The sequence below is a fragment of the Thrips palmi genome, unplaced genomic scaffold (genome assembly GCF_012932325.1).
Source record: "Thrips palmi isolate BJ-2018 unplaced genomic scaffold, TpBJ-2018v1 HiC_scaffold_18, whole genome shotgun sequence".
NCBI classification, from domain to species: Eukaryota; Metazoa; Arthropoda; class Insecta; order Thysanoptera; family Thripidae; genus Thrips; species Thrips palmi.
The window spans coordinates 7,687,073-7,706,090 of NW_023144627.1; the positions used below are offsets into that span (position 1 = coordinate 7,687,073).

Genomic DNA, 19,018 nt, shown 5'->3' on the forward strand with positions numbered 1-19,018 from the left:
CAATGTTACGATCTGTGGATTGTAATACATTAGTTGAAATAACTAAAAATTATTGAACCAGACTGCCCAAAATTAATTGTGTGCCAGAAATAAAAACTATATTAAAATGTTTTGACTATACAAAGTTAAAACACTGCTTCTCACAACTAAAAATGGTGATTTCAGGTTTTTCTGACACCGTTTTACAAACTGCCACAAGAGTGAAAAACGCTGAGACTGAGTTGGGCAGCATATTCCGCAAAATGTTTTCCTATTTCGAATCCGTTTTGAAGCCAAAGACTCATCACTCCCAGCAGTACTTGATTGAAGAATAGGCTCTCTGACCATGTACAGGTTATGTGCATCTTGCTTCCAGCTCTTGGAAGCGCATACAGGATAACACGGCGACCCTGAAGGGGAGTCTGTTGACGTCGCGATGTCACTTGGAGTAAAATAGAACGATTAGCATGCTCCTACTCAGCTGAACGGTGTGATTTCAAACACTGCGGTTAAAAACAGCTCCCAGACAGATTGGCTTCAGAGCCGCTCAGGGCACGAGCGGTCGGGCTGCAGTGTCGGGCCAAACGCCGCCAAACGCTGTGCAAGGATGGCCCACAGAGAAAAACAAATCCACCCAAAAATCTACCCACCTTTTTGTTTTGCCCTCCAAGGCATCTTCAGCAGAATATCAAGGTATTTTCAATTTCCTCGCAAGAGGACAGAAGAGTGCAGCTGCCATTTTGGAAATCCATTTAGCCTTTTTGAAGAGCGAAGATTCGAAAGACACTGGGGATTAGCACGGAAGTCAGGGCGGGAAAAGACGGCTGGATCAGCCGCGAGTCCTGAACACGGCTCACACTCGCAGCAACGGCACAAATCACATCGCAAATCCAATTCACACGGCGAGTGTTTATTGTTGTTGTGTTGTGTCGCTACTCAACTCGCTCACGGCCCCGCCGACACTGAGGTTATCAACCGGAAGAAAAGGCAAAGGCACGGGGAGGGGAAGGTGTCAAACCGGCGGTGAGAAGTCACTAGAGGGCAGCAGTCTCATTTTAAGATCTACCGCTGTCTTAATCATCAGATTAGACAGTCAGTTTAGTTGATTACCTCAACATTTGGTTCGAAATATTCGCCAATGTCTACGTTAATTTTATTTTTGGTCCATGCTTGGTAGCACTGTCAGAAAGCAAGCAGGCCAACGTAAGATTTAAAAAACGCGAATATTTTTCTCGTGTTTCGCTCTTTCAAACAAGTCACGATAGTTCAAGAGGCATGAAAACAGAAATTTTAATTTTTAGATAGCGATTGCCGTCTTAATTCAGTCTTGTGCCCCCATCCCCCAAGAAAATATTTCGCCTGTGCTTTGGTTGAAAAGGCGCCAAATCAAACTTGCACAATAACAAAAAAATAAATAGGCAGACGACAAAAATTGTCTGTTCAAAGTTCGAAAAACAATGATTTATTGGGCTGTTTTATTAGTTTGAAGCTAGTGAACTAGACTAGGATTTCGTTGACGCATTGAAGAGCAACACTTCTTGGCCCGTATGTGTTTATATCGAAGTGTCATGATATTAGTAACAGGTTATATACTCTTACATCAAGTAATATTCACCTATTTGTTATTTGTTTTCAATCTATCTGTTTCAGTTTGCTCCAATTTCGACTACAATCATGAGCACATTCCCAGGACCCATTCCTGAGATACCTAAAATTTCTGTGGACCGTTTCAATTGGCAGAATTTGAAATCGGACATATTCTTTTTAACTCATTTCCACTCAGGTACTTTTAATCACTTGAACATGGATGTCAATACTCGTTCCAATGCTTATTTAATCTCTGCTTTTGTTTTCAGATCACATGGTGGGCTTGAGAGACTATCCATTTCAAAACAAATTACGAACAAACTCAACAGCCTTTCTCTACTGCAGTGAACTAACAGCTCTTTTTTTGACTCAAAACCACTTGAAAGGTTTTGATGACAAAATAAAGGTTTTGCCCATAAACTCACAACAGGTTATTAGTATCAACGAACAGCATGGATGTGTCACTGTCACTGCACTGCCTGCGGGGCACTGTCCCGGCTCCGTCATGTAAGTGTTGATACCAATTAAACTGTAAATTTCAAGTGTAGCCCTTTCCTGTGGAATCAATAATGATTTTCATGGTTTCAGGTTTCTATTTGAATATAAAGGCCTGAATTACCTGTACACAGGTGATTATAGAATGACCAAAGAAAACTTAATGAAAATGAAACCTTTGAAGGATTCAGATGGCAACTTCAAGCCCATTGAGACTCTGTATCTCGACACAACATTTTTCAATCCCGTCTATTCCTACCTTCCCAACAGAGATGAAAGTATGCGAGCACTTATTGCCCAATGTAGGTCATGGATTGAGAAGGGTGATGATTACATTATTGACTTGAGGACTCCAGGTATGCAAAGTGACCACATCTCGCTGGATCAATGAAACCCTGCATTCCTTTTCTTTGTTACCATTACTTATTAAATATTTTTTCTCTCTGTGTGTTATTTAGCTATTGTTGGTATTGAATATGTGCTCATTGCTCTGTCAGAAGAATTTGCACAGCCATTTCATGTTTGCGAAAAAGCTTATGAAAAATATTATCGAATTCCAAGACTTTCATCCGCAGTGACCAAAAGTACCAACACCAAATTTCATGCGTGCCTTGTAAGTTTTACAACATGTGAAAAATGTGACTATCTAAAAAAGTAAATACCATTTAAAATGTTTTTTTTTTCTTAATCTTTTTTTGTTTGTTTTTAGGGAGGATTCAATCAACAGGGGAAAACCTTATTCATAAAACACCATGCTGAATTTAAGAAGCACAAAATTTTTAGTGTAAAGCTTTGCACTATGCATGCTTCTAACTTTTCAAAGAAAAAGGCAAGTCATACACTCAATGATCAACTTAATCAAATCAATCATTTTAGCACTTGGTTAATGCTTTGATATGTCTCTCAGAATTTATTATCTTATCCACCTGAGGAAGGAGGGCTTCACCGTTTGGTGTACTCGTCACATAGCTCTTACAGTGAACTGCTTGAAATGATTGAAACTCTACGTCCAAGAAAAATTGAGCCCTGTGTTGTCCCTAAAAACTTCACTCCTGAGCAGGTACGGGAAACATTCCCAAATTTTGATGCTTAATGCCTTTAAATTATTTATGGTTTGAACTTGTTCGCTAGGTGGTGGATGCTCTGCGACCATTTAATGACAATAAAGTGCAAAGAAGCGACTCGGATGAAAATTCTCTTCTTCAAATGTCTTCCTATGAAGAAGACGCTCCGGGGTGTGATTCTGACGCTGAAGAAGTTGTTCTGAAGCCCAAGGAGGAGGCAAAAGGGCAGCCGCTTTTCACATTTTCCAAGGTCCGTTGGTAGTTATGCATCAACATTCATCTGGATGCACCCGAATTGGCATTTGAACTAATGTGAAAATCTGATTACTTTCAGTATGTGGCCCAGGACTCATCAGATGAGGAAGACGGGTTGGCAGTTGAAAGTGAGGAGGACGAGCTCCCACCATTTAGTTGGAATTACCAATCTGGTACCAGCAAAGCATTGAGCTTCCCAAAACATGAAGAAGAAAGGTATGCTCACATTGAAGGTGTGGTGCGTCCCCAAAGAAGTTATTACTTATTGAACACTGCATACATTGACAATCTGTTCCAGGTTACCAGCCAAACGTCAAAAATTAAATGGCAGCTAACGGCTTAAAAGCACAGTTACAACAAAGATATTTTAATAATGTCATCTTAAGTTTTTTAGGATGAAATTCAAGACTTTGGTATGAACCCATAACAAAAAGAAGACTGACAAATTATGTTACTATTTAGAGAATATGTAAGATAAGTCAATTTTTTCTCTATCCTAATGAAATAATATCCAAAAAATGAACTGTGATGAAATAGTTCACGAATGATTTGGTTCTGCAAAAAGTGCAGTTAATTGATAACTAGTCCTGTACTAGTGTATTTTTGATTATTTTTTTTTGTAAACTATTCCTATAGAATATAATTTTCTATGTTTCAAATTGCACATGGTTTCACTTGGAGTGACGTAGAGCCCTACATTACTCCTTCGGAGTGACGCAACCCACTGGCCTGCGGAGCGTTGCGGGACTGCCTATCCCCACAGTTTGCAGGCGTTCCTCACTCACAGTGCAGCACACAGTGGGCCAGAGGACCGGTGCAGGCGGACGACACTCTCGACGCATTTTGAGCGCCAGAGTCGATAAACAGACCTCGAACCGAACGTGAGACCCCACCAATGGATTCCTCGTTCGAAGAGCAATCCATTGGTGGGGTCATCCACTCAGTTCCAGTCCCGTTTAGCGACTCTCGAGCGCAAAACGCGTCTGGAGTTTTGTCCGCCTCCACCGGTCGTCTGCCCCACTGTGCGTCGGCGGCCGGCCAGCGCCTGCAGACTCATTCCGAGAGTCGTTTTCGTCGCTCTGTCTCTCTCGCACTCATTGGCTGGTCCCATGTCGGCGCGAGAGAGACAGAGCGAGGTAGACGACTCTCGGGGTCAGTCTACGGGCCAGTTCCTGGGCCGGCAACAGTGACTGACAGTGAAGGATCACACACATGTCGCTTGACCGGGCGAGGCGAGCCGGACGCGGGCGATGGCTGCGTCCGAGGAGCCTTGCCGAGGAGGCCGTGGCTGTGCACGGATCGGCCGCCTAGTCCCACAAGTCCCGGACGCGGCCTCACGCGGCCCCGATGCACACTGTCTCAGCCAATCCGAAGGTTCCGAGGGCACAGGGCTATCAACGGCAATTTCGCTCACCCCACTTCACTCTGTCCTGTCCCTGTCTCTCCGCGCGGCGGAGAGGGAAGGCGGGAAACTGCCCGTGTGATCAGAGCAGCCACCCCTTTCACTCGCACCAAAAAAAGAAAAACAAGAAAAGTCTTGCTGGGCAGGATATATTTTTCTGACCATCATAAAAGACGGATCGAAAACCACGGTTTAGTCTTGATCTCCAGTAGGGTAGAATTTACGTGCAGCGAGAAGTCTCCCTGACGGGTTGGCAGCCCTGGATGTGATTTTGTTTCGTGTTGTTCCGTGGCGCAATTTCCGGTTCCGAGTGCCGTGGCCGGGCAGCACCTCTCTCTCTCTCTCTCTCTCTCTCTCTCTCTCTCTCTCTCTCTCTCTCCCTCGCGATAAGGGTGAGGTGCCGTGGTGCCGTCTCACTTCCACCCCCAGCGGCAACCAGCGGCCCCTAGGAATTGACAGAGACAGAGAGCCCTGATTGGTCATTCCCCACCGCGGTCTCCCACCGGAAATTAGGGGTCTCGGTGTCGGCCGCGTTGCAGCGTCAGCTTCAAGGGGCTCAAAGCGAACAGGTTCACTGCCCGGGTTCGAATACTCGTGGGGGCGTGTAAAAAAAAGAAGACTCGTGCCTCGTCGCTGACATAATTTATTTTTCGGCTACTCACTAGGACAGTATAAAGAGTTTGATATAAATTACTTTGATTTGTACATTTGTAAGAATCTACACAATATATAATATGGCTATGCTAGTCGAGAAGAAGCCAATGTATTTACAAAAGAAATGGTGAAACGCCATCGCACGGCGAACATCCGTGGACAAAATCTATTCGAAATTCGTACACGAAATTAATAGTAAATGGATTACAATAAAGCCTCCGAAAAGACAGAAAACTTAGAATCAAGCCGAAAGTCAAAATCATGCATGCTAGAATATCCATACAACTTAAGGCGCACATAAATAAACCATTACACTTTTTAAAGGAATAAAAAAAAATGGTTTAGATTTAAAAATTAATGACTTGTACAGACTTTCATCATCAAAAAAATGTGAAAACTGGATACACGATTCAAAAAACATAATCCATTCAGTGGGGCTCATTATGCCACCACACAATCTTTTAAAATCAATGCCCACACTTCGCCGCTCACTGGTGTGATAAAGACACAGTAAAAATTTAATTCAGAAATTTCAGTGGAAGGCCCACTTTGGGTTGAAACGCGTCGAAACGTTCGCGCGGAGCAAAGCTTTGCTGCCACCATTCCGAAATGTCGACAAGAACACTTAACACCTACACTATACAAACCGTAACGCAGGTATCTATACAAGCACAATAGTTCTCGCCATGACTCCTTAAGTACAGCTCTAGGAGCTCACTTCGCGGCAAAAAGAATATCTACAGATATATTCAAGAAGCGATGACACTACGGGTTAGAGGATAAAGAGCTACCTGTTGAGAATCGAATGGAATGGCATTGTCAATGGCACAAAGGCTGACTACACTAGAAGGCATTGAGTGCGGCTCTCGCGTTCAACAGACACCGAGGTTCGCTTCCGCCAGTGTACAGGGAACTTGACTCTTTTTCACTGGGAAAGCAGAAGGCAAACACGATTTCATCGCGGCGTGCCCGAGGGCGTGCCCTCCAACTCGCACACACGGCACGACAATATTAATATTTGGTGGGTACAGCTTTGTGTGTCATCTGCTCAACACACGTTGTCACGCATATAAATTAAGTACGTCAGTTACCGAAGCACGCTACAAATCTCTCAGTTACACGGTTTTAAAATTGGAAAACTATTTACAACAGACGCACGGCCTGGGGAGTCCGCGGTGGGATTTCGAATGTTCAATGAATTTTGTTTGTCGGGATGCGTCTGTCTCCATCCCGCAGGCCGCCGTTCAGTTCCGACAAACCCTTTCAAAGTTGCGACCGCGCTGAGTGGGGCCCAGTGTAGGGCCGAGGCCGCGGGGCCACAGGCAGGGCCGCCCCTCGGGTTGTCTTGCATTTGGTAAAGCAGCTGAGGGCGTTACTGTCGAGTGCGCAAGAACAACGACTCGCTGTGTTGGGTTGGTACTCCTGCCGCCTCGCCGACTCATTTGCAGGTGTGCCTGTCCATCACGGTCTCGCACGTCTTGCAGGTCACGTAGCAGCACCAGACGAACTTGCAGTGGCAGCGCTCCACGTGCTTCACCACCTGGAACAAGCGGAGGCACAGGTGAGCCCGTGGCCGAGCGACAAGCGAGCTGGTGCGCGGGGGCAGAGTCGCGGGTTCAAACCCTCGATCACAGTCTTTCTTTTTTTGTCGAACGCCTGGAGGGTAGGCCGTCCCGTCGAGGCAAGGTGCCATGCGGCACAGCCTACACTGCAGGCGTTGTCCACGCCAAGCTTACCTGGGTGTTGTACCCGCGGCCGCAGCACAGCAGGTCGCAGCTCTGGGCGCCGCTGCCCGTCTTGTTGCAGGCCCTGCCGCTGGTGCCGGCGATGCCCCGCGCGGGGTCCGTCACGCAGTAGTCGGGGCTCTTGTGGATGTGCACCAGGTCGCCCTTCGACAGCGACCTCTTCCATTTGTTGCGGCCGCCCCTGCAAAGCACAACGCATGACTTCTCTGGTGGCCGAGGGGTTAGCGACCTGACTCGCGGACCGGAGACCGCAGAGACCGCGGGGCCAAATACCAGCCCCGGCGGAATTTTTTTTTTTGGGGGCGGGGAGGGGGGGGGTATTGTTGCGGCCGAAAAGGTCGACACTGACAGCCGAGGGGTTGGAGAGGTGGCTTGAGCGCCAGGAGCCCCGGGTTCAAGTACCGCCGCCGGCGGATTTTTTTTTTCACCTGTTGCTCTGGTTGCTGCCCGAGCGCGGGTTCTTGCTCTTCCGCCGCATCCGCCGGCGGCCGCGCGACGCGGTGATCTGCACGGCCTGGCGGTACTTCCGCTTGAGGAGGTCGCCCACCTCGCTGAAGGCGGGCAGCGTCCGCCAGCACGTCTTGAGCTCGCACGAGCCGGACACGCCGTGGCAGCGGCAGTGCATGCGCAGCAGCGAGCTCACCACCTGCGCCCGTCAAATTGCAAGTAAAGACACAGAAAAAAATCATATTTTTTAAAAAAAAATGAGAACAAAAAATTTGAAAATTAAGTTTTAGGGAAACAAAAAAAATTAAATTTTTCTTGGAAAACCAATTTAAAAAACCCATTTTTTTTTTAAAAACAAAATATTTTGAATTTCTTTTGTAAAGAAAAATTTAGAAAATTATATTTCAAAAAATTCGAGCGGCAAATTCGAATTCGGCTCCCCTCACCTGTCTGCCCGCCTCGTTGTTGTGCAGGTTCATCCGGGCCCTGACGGCGAACTGCTTCCTGGCCTTCGGGTCGCCGCTGTTGGGCTTGGTCCTCTCGGGGGCGTCCACGAACTTCCTGGAGAACTGCAGGCCGTAGTGGAGGTTGTCACTGCGGACATAGGAAAGCGGTAAACCGTGAGAAAGTGGAAACTTTTTTTTTTGACCGTTTGCCGAACGGTCTTAGGCGCGTTGGTGGGATCGACTATTCGGCCCGTTGTGGAGATGATCTCGGGCCGGGTGGGGCCGGGCCGGCCGAGCCACGATGTGACACGACGCCGCCCCAAGCAGAGAATAATTACTCATTAAACTTTTAAACTCGGCTGAAAAGTCGCTAGACTAAATTGAAAATAGCGGAGGCTGCCGTGGAGGCCCCCGGAAACCCGTGGCAACGACCCCAGCCGCCGGCCAGGGGCGGCCCGGGGAAGGCCGGGGGCGGACGAGCCAGTTTTCGAAACTGTTGGCCCCGGACCGCGCTCGAAGAGGGGCCTCGACTGACAGTGCGCCAGAAGACCGACGCCGCCGGCCAAAACTCCAGACGCGTTTTGAGCTCTAGAGTCGCTAAATGGGACTCGAACCGAGACCCCACCAATGGATTGCTCTCCGAACGAGGAATCCATTGGTGGGGTCACACGTTCGGTTCCAGTCCCATTCAGCGACTCTGCAGCTCAAAACGCGTCCGGGATTTTGACCGCCTCACCGGCCTTCTAGCCAATCCACTGTGCGCGGCGGAAACCTCGGCCGAAACCGCAACTCGTCGTGTTCCTCTTTTTGCGCGGCGCGTCGTGTCGCGTGCTGGTCACGCGTTGGGCCGCGACCGCGGTCGGGACCGTCCCGGGGGACAGTTTTAGCAGCGCCACTGAGTCTAGTCGCGATTGCCGGCGGGGACCGGAGGGGACCGGAGGGGACCCTGTTTTTCGGGGCGGTGCCCCCACCCGGCCCCACCCCGCCCCGACGGGCGGGGTACCCTCGAAGCGCCCTCCTGGCCATCCCTGCCGTGCCTGCGCCCTGTAACGGCGAAGGGAGGCTTTTGTTCAAGTCAAAAACAACAACAAAAACACGGCGACACTGGGTGGCAGATGGCAACGGCGAGCTCGACGAGACGGAGCGTCGAGAGGGTCGAAGCCCAGAGGGCCCTACAGTGCAGGGGCACAAGGGGCAGCTAGTCGGGAGACAGGTGTCACAACGTTCACAATGGATACATTGGTACATTTGGTCCGATGCCAAATTTCATCCGTAAAAAGAGCTTCTATTTGAAAAAGTCGCAGTTTTTTTTTTAAGGGGTAATTTTTTTTTTTTGGCTGGCTCCTCCTGTGTGGTCTCGCCTCTCCAAGCCGCAAGGAGCAGCGTTCTTGTTTCAGAGGGATGAAGCGGCATTCGTCTTCCGCGTGCTTGGCTGGGATTATATTCTGCGGCAGCCCCGCCCCGCCCCGCCCCGCCTCGCCCCGCCCCGCCCCGCCCCGCCCTTCTTCGACGCCCTCGCGCGCAGACAGGGCCACTGAGTCCCTTTGAGCCGATGCAAGGGCCCAATGTGTCCACACTCTTCTTTTTGCTCCTTGCTCTTGTTTCACTTTTGAAAAGTTGGTGGCGTCAGGCTTGTCAAAAGCAGCCTCCCCCGCCCCTGCAGGCCCCACAGTGGGCCAGAAGACCGGTGGAGGCGGCCGAAACTCCAGACGCGTTTTGAGCTCCAGAGCCGCTAAATGGGACTCAAACCGAATGTGTGACCCCACCCATGGATTGCTCTCCGCGCGAGGAATCCATTGGTGGGGTCACACGTTCGGTTTGAGTCCTGCTTAGCGACTCTGGAGCTCAAAACGCGTCTGGAGTTTTGTCCGCCTCCACCGGTCTTCTGGCCCACTGCGAGCCCCTCCAGGCCCGCCACCCCCGCGCCCTGGAACAATGAAGCGACGGCGCTGCGACCCAGCCAGCCCCGCCAACCCTAGCGACCCTTCCCACCCGCACGTACAGTGGTACCAACCGTCCCAGCGAGGGTACGGGTCGCAAGCCAAAACGGAACCTAGAGGCGGAGAGCTCCACCCCGAAATTAGCGGGCGTTTCAAGGTAATTTGGGCCGCAATTGGCACCACTGACGTAAATACAAAGCCCCCGGAAACCGGACGGAGGGGCTGCACTGGGGAAGCTGTACGAGGGCAGCGGATCCGAGTACGAGAAGCACGGTTTGCTATGAGTGCGGATTCCAACTTGGTGGATGGACGATGTGCTGACATTACAACCAACCCCTACGCCATGCGTCACGCAGTCATCCGCTTTTTACTTTTGTTGCGTTGCCCTTCCTGGAATGGTGCACGACACTGCCTGCCCCGCTATTTCAATTCGCGGCCCGCGAGCCGCACAGTGGGCCAGCAGACCGGTGGAGGCGGCCAGAACTCTGGACGCGTTTCGAGCTCCAGAGTCGCTAAATGGGGCTCGAACCGAATGTGTGACCCCACCAATGGATTGCTCTCCGAACGAGGAGTCCATTGGTGGGGTCACACGTTCGGTTCGGTGCCCGTTTAGCGACTCTGGAGCTCAAAACGCGTCCAGAGTTCTGTCCGCCTCCACCGGCCTTCTGGCCCACTGTTCGGCGGCCGCACGCGCCCCGCGGGGCCCCCGGGGACCCAGCACGAGTCGGTAATGAAAAAAACTGGAAAGCATGCGAGTCGGAAAATGGGAAAAACGGTGTGCGAGACGAGATAACCAGTGTCCTTGCCTTATCGCGGAAGGGACCGCCCCCATCCGCCACCCCGCATCGCATGCAGCGTGGCGCCACAACAATCTCAAAACTTGCACGCGTCGGCGGAGGAAAAACAACAATAAAAAACAAAAACAAAAATCGCAACAACAAAAAAAAATTGAAAACGGGCCGAGATCTGCATGCGAGGCCGCACACTCCACTACACTGGTGCAGCCTCGGCCAATTAGCGCGTCTAATAAACAAGGACGGGCGGACTTTTTCCTTCCTTTTTCCACCCTTCCGGGGAATTATTTTATTAATACGTCCTCCCTCCGGGGCGTCAGTCTCGGCACAGACAGATGTTCCTAATTAGGGGCGGCTTCAATTTCAAATCCAATTATTTGGCTGAAGATGCGGGGGAGGGGGGGGGGTTGCAATCAGGAGGGCTGCCGAGCCGCCGCGCGCGAATTTCACACAAGAGTGCGGACAAATCTCGCAACTTGCAACACATGCCCCGTGTGCGTGGCGTTATACAGTGTCACGGCGGGGAAGGGGCGATGCACCGCTCGCCGAATTCCAGCAGAGAGATAGAGGGGGAGGGAGAGAGAGAGAGAGAGAGAGAGAGAGAGAGAGAGAGAGCAGGGGCGTGTCCTCGCGACTCACACGGTTAATTTGAACTCGAATCGAACTCGTGTGGCGGTACCAATAGGTTTGCCCGTCACTCCGAAAGTACCCTCAAGTGTTTGATTCGCGAGTCCTGTCCGAATCATGCCCCGTGTCGCACTGCTCTGCTTCGTGGCATTTCTGATCCACCCCGCGGACGCACAGTGGGCCAGAAGACCGGTGGAGGCAGCTGCAGAGTCGCTAAATGAGACTCGAGCCGCACTTGTGACCCCACCAATGGATTGCTCTCCGAACGAGGAATCCAATGGTGGGGTCACACGTTCGTTTCGAGTCCTGATTAGCTACCCTGGAGCTCAAAACGCGTCTAGAGTTTTGTCCGCCTCCACCGGCCTTCTGGCCCACTGTGGGACGGAAAGTCGACCAGACAGTCGCTGATACTGACTTATGGAAATCCCGGCGATGGACAGCCACGCCCCGCCCCGCCCTGCCCCGCCCCGCCCTGCCCCGCCCCACCCCGCGGGGTGATGCCACGCAAACACGGACAAAAGGGTGTCGTCGCCCTTTCCCTTCCTTCTTTATTAAATCGGCCGCAGCCATTGTAGCGCACGAGAACGCCGTCTGATTGGCACGCCGTAATACACCACCACCTTACTTTAAAAAAAATAATTTCAGATTTCGTTTTTGCTATGTTTTTACCAATACTCACGCAGCACTGATTGCATGTCAAAACGTTTTCAGCCCCTTTAAAAAAAAAAAAACTGTCAATAAGCTGTCAACAATTTCTTTTTATTTTAAAAAAGACAGATTTTTGTTTTTGGAAAACTACGTCCGGGGGATGCTGAACGCTACAGCCGCGGCCGTTGGGTTGTTCTCACGGAACACACTGTGGCCTACACTGTACACAGGGCGAAAGTGAAAGGGGCCGGGCGGGGCGCTTTTTGCCGAAGGGCCGAGCGAAGGGCCCGACCCGACGGGCCTAAAGGGCGAAGGGCCGCAAGGGCGAGTGCTGCTGCCGTGCTGCTGGTGGCGGCATGGCGGCATGGCGGTCGCCCACAGTTTGTTTTACCCCTCGCACGGCCCAACAACAACAACGTTACCACGGAGATTACCGCCACTCAACAACAACAACACTTTTTCCTCCTGTCGCTTCTTTTCTCTCTCTCTCTCTCTCTCTCTCTCTCTCTCTCTCTCTCTCTCTCTCTCTCTCTCTCTCTCTCTCTCTCTCTCACGGCGGAGCGAGCGCGCCAAGGTGCGGATTCCGCGCGGTGAATTTTTCATCGCGGATCGCGAGGCCGCGGGGAGTCGCATCGGAAAAGCGGATATCGGCGGAACGAACAGTCTACAAGCGGGACAAAGCCAGTCGGCAAAAGCCAGTGAGCCAGTCAGTGACGCACCGAAGCCAGCTCGCCAGGCCGCCAGCAAGGTCAGGGCCCTGGCCAGTCCGCCGGGCTGTGCGCGACCGGCCTTCCCGAGTGGACTTGGAGGCATCGAAGTGTACTTCGCGAACCAAGTACCGACAGGGCGAGTCCCAAAGCCAGCCAGGCGAGCGGTCTGCGAGCAGCCGACCGATTCAAGTCGCCTCGTCGCTCTGTCTCTGTCGCACTCACGGGGCTCGCCCTAAGGGTGCAAGAGAGACAGAGAGCAGCACAGTGGGCCAGAAGACCGGTGGAGACGGCCAAAACTCTAGACGCGTTTTGAGCTCCAGAGTCGCTAATGAGACCTCGAACCGGACGTGTGACCCCATCAATGAATTCCTCGTTCGGAGAACAATCCATTGGTGGGGTCACACGTTCGGTTCGAGTCCCATTCAGCGACTCTGGAGCTCAAAACGCGTCTGGGGTTTTGTCCGCCTCCACCGGTCTTCTGGCCCACTGTGCGCAGCAATGTGCGCAGCGACAGCGAGCCTTGGCATTAATTTAATACCATATCGAGTGCAGTGCGGTGCCGAGTGCGGAGCGTGCGGAGTGGGTGCACTGCAAGGACTGCAGGCCGGCAACATTGCCAACGCGCAAGAAAGCAAAGGACGCGAAGGGAGCCGAAGGAAACCGAAGGGAACCATGAGGGTACCGGCTGTCCACTGCTTCTTCTCTCTCTCTCTCTCTCTCTCTCTCTCTCTCTCTCTCTCTCTCTCTCTCTCTCTCTCTCTCTCTCCTCTCTCTCTCTCTCTCTGCAGAGCGCTATAAACTGAATGAAACAGACGGAACATAAAGACTCTGACAAAATTATTTGCACCAGTTTAAAAAGCAAACCCCTAATTTTCGACAGTGGATAATTTTCGAGATTCCATCACTTTTTCTTCGTTTTATTGTTTAATTTTTTTTTGACAGAGTGGTCGCCGCGCAGAGTCCGGTCGGGCGGCGCGACATTGAGACATGTCTTTGCGGATTACTGAGGCGCCCGAAGGACGAGGGGAGAGGGAGAGAGAGAGAGAGAGAGAGAGAGAGAGAGAGAGAGAGAGAGAGAGAGAGAGAGAGAGAGAGAGAGAGAGAGAGAGAGAGAGAGAGCCCAGACGTGGCGCTCGTACGTTTTCCAGTCGATTGAAGAGAAGTCGACCCGTCCCGTTCCCCCGGCATGCAGTCCGGACGCGGCCCGCGCCGCATTTAGTATTTTTCAACGTCATTACAGCCGAGCAGCGATTCCGTCGCTGCTCTGTCTCTCTCGCACCCCCGCGTCAGGCCGAGAGCGAGAGAGACAGACCGCAGCCGGAGAGAGTGCGGCGAGAGGGCATGGCAGAGGGGGTGCAAGTGGTCTCGACTCTGATGGGCCCCGCACCCACAGTGGGCCGGAAGACCGGCGCAGACGGCCAGCACTCTAGAGGCGTTTTGAGCTCCAGAGTCGCTAAACAGGACTCGAACCGAACGTGTGACCCCACCAATGGATTGCTCTCCGAACGAGGAATCCATTGGTGGGGTCACACGTTCGGTTCGAGTCCCGTTTAGCGACTCTGGAGCTCAAAACGCGTCTAGAGTTTTGTCCGCCTCCACCGGCCTTCTGGCCCACTGTGGCACCCTCCCTCGCCCCCGAGGGGCCCCGTCGGCCGGGCCGCAGGGGCAGCAGGGCCCCGGCAGGGGCAGTGTCGCTCGACAACACGTGGCGGCGATGGCGAGCCCGAGACAAATGAAAGAGGAACCAACGTGCGTGAGGACTCGGTGTGTGTGTGTGTGTGGCCTATGCATTGCGCGGGTGTGCGTGCGACTGTGCGACTGAGTGTGTGTTTGTGCTGAGGTACTCGGAGACGGAGTTGGGCCCTACAGGGTGTGGTTCCCACGGGGGCTGCTCCCTGTCCGGAGGACGCCCGCCGCGGTAGGCACTCCCGGGCGCAGGCCTGTCCCCGGGACTGCCTACCCGGCAGGCGCTATCGCTTGCGATTGCGATTAATGGCTGGCGAGCACACTTAATGTCATGTACAATTTTGTACAAGACCTTACAGTTTTTTTTAGGCTCAGGAGATTTTCGTACAAGTTTCGTACGAAATACGGCAGATATTTCCCCATTTTTGAGCGAAATCGCGTACAAATTTGTGCGAAAAGTTGCTGTGCACAAACAATCCGTGATGTCTCGTACAAAATTTGTGCAAAAACAATTAGTGTAGAGGCGATTTGTTGTCGTTTTTGTTTTTCATGTTTTTTTAAATTGCCAAGTGGGTTACCTGCAGCCGCCCCACTTCCAGCCCTGCGGCGTGGTCCGCTGGTCCGAGATGCCCGGGTCGCAGCCGCAGTCCGTGAGCTCGCCGCCAGAGCACGCCTGGGTCACGGCGTGCGCCACGCCCGCGCTCGTCACCGCGTAGATGAAGGCCGTCTCCTTGCTCCCTGCAACAGAGTTCCCAAGTCACATTTCGGGACAGTTTCAAGAAATTGTTCCGTTCCGCCCTGGAACATGAAGCTTTCTGGTCACATTTCGGGACAATTTTGAGACATTGTTCCGTTCCGCCCTGGAACATGAAGATTTCTGGTCACATTTCGGGACAATTTTAAAGAAATTGTTCCGTTCCGCCCTGAAACATGAAGATTTCTTGTTCCATTTCAGGACAATTTTGAGAAACTGTTCCATTTCAGGACAATTTTGAGAAATTGTCCCATTTCAGGACAATTTTGAGAAACTGTCCCATTTCAGGACAATTTTGAGAAATTGTCCCATGTCAGGACAATTTTGAGACATTGTCACGTTTCGCAACAATTTTAAGAAATTAGGTACCTAACCACACGCAGACACACACACAAAACACTACGTTTGAATGTCAACTGAAAAATTCTGCAAGGGTAGTAAAAATGTCGGTTTTTTTCCTCCGACAAGTTGGCATTTCGATTTAAATTTCGAACCCTATGCTGCGCCTCAAAGGAGTTGCAAACTCTGCGCCCAATGTTGGCTGCAATGAAAGTGCTATTATGCAGGGGCCGTCAACTGCACTTCGTCCATACTGGGGAGGGGGAGGGCTGTGCCACGCTGGATATGCCTGATGGCCGAGAAGAGAGACAGAAAATCGGAGGCATGGCAGCAGGTGCCAGTGAGTGACAGCAGATCGGCACAATACTCTGTAAAAAACAGAGGAAGGAGGAGGGGGAGGGGGGCACTACAGTCGGCAGATGACGTCTTTTTCAGGAGCTCCACCCTGCAGACTGATTCCGAGAGTCGTCGCTCCGTCTCTCTCGCACCTCTACGGGACGCCCCATGAGTGCGAGAGAGAGACAGCGCGACGAAAACGACCAGTCTGCTGAGCGCGAAGTGATGGGGCGTTTCGCGTTTGCAGGCCTTTTGTCGGTGCCGCTGCCTTTCGGAACTAAATGCCGCCTTCCATCGAAGCCGACAATCGCAGTGCACTTTTACACGCAAAAAAAAAACACGAAAAAAAACTAACTTTTTGGCTCCTACAAATTTAAATACGAGATTAATAAATGACAGGAAAGGGATAGTATAGACAGGCCGATTCTCTGAAGATCGGATATGATGATGTAGACACTGGGGAGGGACAGAGAGAGAGAGAGAGAGAGAGAGAGAGAGAGAGAGAGAGAGAGAGAGAGAGAGAGAGAGAGAGAGAGAGGCGCAGGCCGGGAGCACACAACATTATATTGGACTACCATCTGGCGCCGTGGTTGTTGCAGACCTCCATTAAATATGCGGAATCGGGTGCATAGGCTTCGAGGCCTGGAGGGCTTCGAGGACTACCACGCACCACGGCACTGTCAAGTCACTGTTGCCACACGAGTGGGGCGAACACTCCCACGATGCACCGGTGTCCACCTGCCTTGGCTTTACTGTCGAAAAGGCAGCCCTTTAGACACCGTTGAATAGTGGGCCAGAAGACCGGTGGTGGCGGCCAAAACTCTAGACGCGTTTTGAGCTCCAGAGTCGCTAAATGGGACTCGAACCGAACGTGTGTCCCCGCTAATGGATTGCTCTACGAACGAGGAATCCATTGGTGGGGTCACACGGTCGGTTCGAGTCCTGTTTAGCGACTCTGGAGCTCAAAACGCGTCTAGAGTTTTGGTTTCTGCGTGCTGGACGACCGCACTCGGAAATTAAGTGTGTAATGTTGGTAACGTTGACGGGATCCGCCCCCATTCGTCAAGCCGGACGAAACGTCTGTCTCTCTCGCACCGCCGCGGGTGGGCTAGGGCGAGGCCCGGGCTGCCCGTGAGTGCGAGCAAGACGGAGACAGCTGGCCGTGATATTGATGCATCGGCCATCGCTCTAATTCGGAGCGGCGTTGACGCCCGCAGTGCAGGCGCAGCTCACCTCGCCTCGCTCTGTCTCTCTCGCACCCAGACGGGGCGCCCCGCGAGTGCGAGAGAGACAGAGCCGCTGCCCCAGGCCGCCCCAGGCCGGGCGATGACGGAGTGCGTCAGTTCGTCAGCGTGTCAGCGGCCAGCGGCCGCCAGCCCTCCCTCACAGCGTAGCCTGGCCTACGCGGGGCACTGGTCCAGACGGTCAGCGACCCAGAGAGAGAGAGAGAGAGAGAGAGAGAGAGAGAGAGAGAGAGAGAGAGCAAGGGGACCGGCTACAAATCGCCAAGGGAGAAACGTAGCTTCCTTATTCGTGTGCCACTTGCTTGTCCCCGTTCCCGAGGAGTCATCCGCACAATGCCACTGCATTTCCGCCCCAAGCGCCGTGGCGTAGTTGGTTAGACGACCGACTGCTGTGAAGAAGGTTCGTGGTTCAAAACACCGATAGATGGTTAATTTTTTGTATAAAGAACTCCAGAGCAGAGTAAGCTCTTTAAAAAATGATAGCATTTCTCCGCTGTACTGTCGGATGCGTCCGATACTTCCACAGACTTTCCACCTCGATTTGTTTACAGTGTGCCAGAGAGGCTGATCCGAAACAGAAGGTCCTCGCTGACATGACGATCATGGATCGCCTTCCCTGTTATAGTGGCTGTCCATCACACGAACGATACAGGCTCAAATCACCAGCCATCACCACCACGGTGTCACCACGCCGCCTGGTTCGCTCCCGAGCCCACCACGGCCACCACGGCCACTGCGGCCACCGCGATGGAGGTTAAAACACTTTGGTTAATGCTGGGGTCCCCTTCAATGGAGCTCGCTCAGCGCAGCTCACCCTCCCTGTGGGTAGATGAAGCCTCAGGAGTACAAGGGCTGAAAGCGCGCTGGCCCCCGCTAAGCCTTCTCTCTCTCTCTCTCTCTCTCTCTCTCTCTCTCTCTCTCTCTCTCTCTCTCATTCTCTGTCTCGCCCCCTCGCCGTGCGGCCGGCGGGGCGCCCTCCGCCAATGAGCAGAAAACTTTCTCGTTTTTGTTGCTTGTTTGTGTTTGGCGACTCCGGGCATGCCGGGGCAAGACGAGTGCTGCAGCCTTTTTCCCAGTGCGCCGGGCGGAATGGAGAAATGCAACGCCGAAAACGCGAGGCCCACCGCGAGCTCGTCGACGGCAGAGGAGAGTGAGCTACCCGCAGTCTGGTGGATAACGTTACGGACTGCAAATGTGAGCGCACAGGGTTCGAGGCCAACCGAGGTCAAAATTTATTTTATCACATAAAACTTTTTCTTTTAGCCGCTTCCACATTTTACGATACTTTCGTACAAGCGAGCGCACCGCGTGTGGGATGCGACGAAAATCGAGATATCGAAAAAGCGGCAACTTTAATCCGTTTACGAGATCCTGGCTCCTAAATCCGTGGATTTGGATACGGACCGCGACGAATCGGACGGCAGGGCCGACGCAGCCGGCATGGGGGTCTTGACGTGGGCGGCGAGGCCGTCGCTCTGTCTCTCTCGCGCTCGTGGGGCGTCCCGTGTAGGTGCGAGAGAGACAGAGCGACGACTCTCCGTCTGCTGGGCAGTGGGCAACACGTGTATTCAATTTGGGCCCCGAGTGTATCCTGCGTCGCGTCCACGCCCCGAAGTCCCGGCGACGCTAAGTAGACACCTCCGGGGGACCCCAGCAAGAATGCCTGATTTTTACGACCGGAATGAAAAATTGAAGCCCCATTTGTTGTGTGCAGTCTAGCCCGGCGGAAAGGGGGACACTATCCAGGTGTGTGTATGTGTGGGAGAGAGAGAGAGAGAAAGAGAGAGAGAGACATAGAGAGAGAGAGAGAGAGAGAGAGAGGGGGGGGGGCGCTCTCGATATTTTCGGTAACGTTCCTCGCTGGTT

The 19,018-nt window shown here is 52.3% G+C and overlaps 2 protein-coding genes across 5 annotated transcripts in view; one reads left to right on the forward strand and one right to left on the reverse strand.

Annotated features, from left to right (window-relative positions):
• Positions 1–538: 538 nt before the first annotated feature.
• On the forward strand, positions 539–3,973 carry LOC117644486 (protein artemis-like). Of its 4 annotated transcripts, none has more exons than XM_034383999.1 (10): positions 539–672; positions 1,630–1,762; positions 1,836–2,073; positions 2,155–2,417; positions 2,520–2,674; positions 2,771–2,890; positions 2,969–3,121; positions 3,193–3,375; positions 3,460–3,596; positions 3,679–3,973. In XM_034383999.1, exons 2-10 carry the CDS (start codon positions 1,654–1,656, stop codon positions 3,713–3,715), a joined length of 1,395 nt encoding a protein of 464 aa, XP_034239890.1. In that variant the 5' UTR covers positions 539–672; positions 1,630–1,653; the 3' UTR covers positions 3,716–3,973. The 4 variants fall into 4 exon arrangements, with proteins under 4 accessions (XP_034239890.1, XP_034239891.1, XP_034239892.1 ...); XM_034384000.1 differs by lacking the exon at positions 539–672 and adding an exon at positions 905–1,002; XM_034384001.1 differs by lacking the exon at positions 539–672 and adding an exon at positions 1,040–1,182.
• A 1,432-nt stretch (positions 3,974–5,405) lies between these two features.
• LOC117645150 (protein Wnt-16-like) overlaps positions 5,406–19,018 on the reverse strand; it is a 49,475-nt gene continuing 35,862 nt past the window's right edge. The window contains exons 4-8 of the mRNA XM_034385125.1: positions 15,058–15,217; positions 8,075–8,222; positions 7,610–7,827; positions 7,173–7,362; positions 5,406–6,976 (exon numbers count right to left, since the gene is read on the reverse strand). Of these exons, the coding sequence (XP_034241016.1) occupies positions 6,875–6,976; positions 7,173–7,362; positions 7,610–7,827; positions 8,075–8,222; positions 15,058–15,217 (818 nt within the window). The 3' untranslated portion in view covers positions 5,406–6,874. The remainder of the gene's footprint in view (positions 6,977–7,172; positions 7,363–7,609; positions 7,828–8,074; positions 8,223–15,057; positions 15,218–19,018) is intronic.